Here is a 4,171-nt window from a genome sequence, read left to right as displayed (position 1 = left end):
CGATTTATATTTTAAAAATAATTAAATTCACTTAGCATTCAAAACTTGTGAATTTTGAAAAAAACAAATTTGCTGATTAAATACGGACAACCGTTTAACTGAAGTAAAACGGGTTTTCCCCTTGCTATGGATGTCTGCCTAGTTCAGTTCATCCACATTCCGCTACAGTTCGCCTTTATTATCAATTCGAAATGGGGTGGTTCCATAATACCTGCAGTGTTCCATAATACCACCTTCTCCTCTACATATTTTTTATGCGTTTATTTTTAAAATTATTGGACTGTACCTATATTAGCTGTATAATAAATGATGTAAAAATGTTGTTTTTATACATGATTAAATTTACTAAGGAATAAAAAGAGGAAAAAAAGTGATATAGCATATAAATCTTTTATATTTGTAAATTTTAAACCCAAAATGGCCATGGCAGTCTGTTTTATTCACAGGTTGGGTTATCTGAGGTAGCATTGATTGGGTCAGCAATGCGGCACTTTTCAGATGCACTCTAGAATCATAGTCATGCAAGCACCAATGTGTGTACTTTTTTTTTATTTAATTTGATATTAGAATTTATTATTTTACATACATACTTTTAATTTTCAATTTTTAGTTATTACAAGCATGTATAATTTTTATTTTGTATAAATACAGTATACATATTTCAAAACATAATTACAGTGAAACCTGCTAATGTGACCTCCTGCATAAGGTGACCTATTTGAGCTGGTTCCTTCAGTGGTCACATTAGCAGGTTTCACTGTATTTTGTTTATTTATTACAACATTGGGATTTTTTTCAAAAATTAAGCTATGCACCCTGGATGGTTTTAAAAATTTTGTATTCTTAGTAAGAAAAAGGTTGCTGATCCTTGCTCCAGATAATCAGGGATTCTACTGTAGTAGTTTTAGAAGACCTTATTAATAAATAAACTATCCTTTTGTTTTATAGATAACTTTTGTCTTTAAATTCTAAGAAATATATATATATATATTTTTTAGAATTTAAAGACAAAAGTTACTAATATATATAGAAAAATACAAAACACTAATAATTTGTTGTTTATTATTAATAATTATATGTATAATGATATTAAGTCAATTAAAAAGTATTTTTGAAATTAACAAAATTGTTTTGAGTTAAAAAGTTAGAAAATTGTTAACTGTAGAAATCAAATTTTATATTAAAAAGTTTGAATTTCTGAAATTGTTAATGTTTTATGTTTTATTTTTGGTTGAAATTTTTTCTTTTATTATAAAGACTTATAATATTCTGTTTTAATGCTATTTTAGACACAGTATTTGATTCAGGAGTGTGCGACTTTAATAAGCAAGCCAAATTTTATATCTGTGTTTTGTTACGCCATCGACAATCCACTTAATCATCAAAAGGTGAGCTTTTGTAAAAAATTCAAACAACTTCTTTGGAACTTAATTTTTAAATTAACCATTAAATGTAATTATAATCATTAGTGATGGGACAATTAATCAGAATTAGGAATCAGAAAAATCAGGCAGTTTTCAGGAATCGGAATTGAGCAAATCTTGTTACAATTTCTGATTCTTAAAATGATTCTTCAACATTTAACAAGAAAATTAATTATTTGTTTCAATCAAAGATTAAAAATTTTTAAAATTACAATAGAGTAGAGTCCTGAAAACGTGGCATTCGATAACCTGGCAGTCTGGATAACTCGGCCACACCCTGGCAGGGCAAAAATTTCNTAAGGGTTATCGTTCATTAAGTTAATGAACTGTTCTATGTTGGGTTCCGTTTTCCAAATGATAATAATATCATCAACATATCTCCTGTACAGGAGGATGTTGGAAATATACACGGGGATGATTTGATGTTCCAGTCTCCTGATCACCAGCTCACATAAATTGCCCGAGAGAGGGCTCCCCATGGGAACGCTCCACTTTTGGAGGTAAGTTTTGTTATTAAAACAGAAGAAGGACGAGTAACACAATATGTGCGTAAACTCCAAGATGTGTTTTCGATGCGCGGAAGCGCCGGTGTAGGTGAGTAATAAATCCCGGAACTCGCAGAAGCATGGCTGGATTTTGATCGACGGGTATAAAGAAACAAAATCAAGAACCGTGATACAAGTGGAGTTGGTTATGCTAATATTCCTCAAGGTTTCAATGAGCTCGACCGGGTTCTTGATAGTCCACGGATAATTGTTTATCCTGTCTCATATGTGTTTGTGTACCGCAGTTTCTAATGCCCTAGTAGGCGATCTAGCCTTATCAAGGACCGGCCTAAGAGCTGGTGGGTCTTTATGGGTTTTGGCGAAGGCGAAAAGCCTAGGTGTGCTGGGAGACGCCACCACCGCCCTATTGAACCCCCATTCTCTAGCAAACCTTGTTTGTGTGAACCGTTTTATGCATGCCTGTAACCTATTGACGTATCCATCATCAATTTCTTCACAGTCAGTGTCCTTGATATATCCTTGCATCATAGAAACAAACATGTTTTTCTTCATTAAGACCAGAGACTTGGTTTTGTCTGCTCTGATGACCACAATGTTTTGCTCAGTTAACCATTTCTTAGATTTACGTATTAGATTCCAGAACCAGTCACGACGCTTCCGATTGTTGGTTTCGCAAATCTTGATAGTAGTCTTCCACCTATAATATTCTTTGTGGACGTCCGGCAACCCTGTGATGAGATGCTCCACGTCGGGCATTACTTTTTCTGGTTGTATGACAGATTCCCCAGGGGCATACATGGGGCCATGTGCCAGCGCACGGACGAGATACGTTGGGGGGAAATGTTGTCCCAATAATTGGGGGGGAAATGTTGTTTCAGTGTATAATCTGCAATAGGTAATTTGTGCAGGTATAATCGAAAGTATACTATATTGTATTTAGAAAAGTCACTATTTCATTTTAGTATTATATATCTGGCTATTAATTACTGTTGTTAATATTACTGATTTGTACTATTTATTATTTTCATATAAGTTTATTTTTTTTGTTGGTTTTTAATCATTATTTTATATAATATGTAATATTTTTGTAGGTATGTTTGTTATAATGTATATTAATGAAAATTTAGAAATTTTAAAATGTAAAATTTTATTTCTGAATTTTTCAGCTTGTAGCCCAGCACGGGTTAGAGGCAGAAAGGCACCTCCTACGTTGCTTATTTTCACATGTGGATTTCAGTGGTGATGGTAAAAGTAGTGGAAAAGATTTCCATCAGGTAATGAAATATAAGTTGAATTTTTTTTATTTTTAAATTCAAAGCTTGCAAAAAGAAATGATAATTCTATGTGAGAAATAACAATTTATGCATTCAGTAATTTATAAAATGGTCCCTACACTAAATTGCAAGATAATTTACTTAAATAGTAACTTGGTTTTTAATATAGAATAGATAAGAAGTTGGTAAATCACTTAAGGATACTAAATAGTGACACAAATATTATCATTATGTTGTATTTAACCATGATCATAATGTCTTCTCTTTGAGCAACAATGACCAGTTCTTTTTGGATATGAAGCAAAATGATTGTATCATCAAATTATTCCTGTCTGAAAAACATACATATCATCTAGGTTTATTTTAAAAATTTACATAATGTATGTAAATTTGAGTTGTATTTCTTGTTTCTTCAAATGTTATTCTTACATTTGAAGAAATATAACACAATAAAATCTGAGATATATTTTCATTAGACTGGAATTGTGTATATATTATGGTGGATATTGATTTTAATTTCTCCTTCATTAAATAGTATTATTGTATCTAAGAAATGTGCTTTATTTTGTTTATCTGAAGAAGTTATGCTACAGTTGTAAGTTTATGGTTTATGCTTATATGTTTAGTTTTTACATAGATTATATATATATATATTATTATTATTATTATTACTTATGGAAGAAGAAATTAATACCATCATATTATTTAGATATTTAATTTTTTCAGTAAAACAAAGTTCAGGTAACTCAATTAGCATATCTATCATCTCATCTGAGACTTTGGAACTTAACTGGCAATATACTTGATTGATAAACTTAAGTATAGTTTTTTGAAGTAGAAAACTATAGTTAAGAAAAAGTAATGTAAACCAATGATATAATTATAACTATCAAATGAATGGATGACAGAACAACTTGAACAAAATTTTGTAACTTTGAAATAATAATAATATTATTATTATTATTTT

At 30.6% G+C, this 4,171-nt stretch overlaps 1 protein-coding gene across 1 annotated transcript in view; it reads left to right on the top strand.

Annotated features, from left to right (window-relative positions):
• Nucleotides 1-4,171, top strand: part of LOC111630481 (CCR4-NOT transcription complex subunit 1-like) — a 143,780-nt gene that overhangs the window by 25,513 nt on the left and 114,096 nt on the right. Inside the window, exon 2 of the mRNA XM_023374583.1 lies at nt 3,097-3,204. Coding sequence (XP_023230351.1) covers nt 3,097-3,204 — 108 coding nt within the window. The remainder of the gene's footprint in view (nt 1-3,096; nt 3,205-4,171) is intronic.

Source organism: Centruroides sculpturatus, unplaced genomic scaffold, assembly GCF_000671375.1.
Source record: "Centruroides sculpturatus isolate CEXI.00-Female unplaced genomic scaffold, Cexi_2.0 scaffold554, whole genome shotgun sequence".
Lineage (NCBI taxonomy): Eukaryota > Metazoa > Arthropoda > Arachnida > Scorpiones > Buthidae > Centruroides > Centruroides sculpturatus.
Note: the sequence above shows the minus strand (reverse complement) of the source record. Positions and strands in the feature narration are given on the sequence as shown.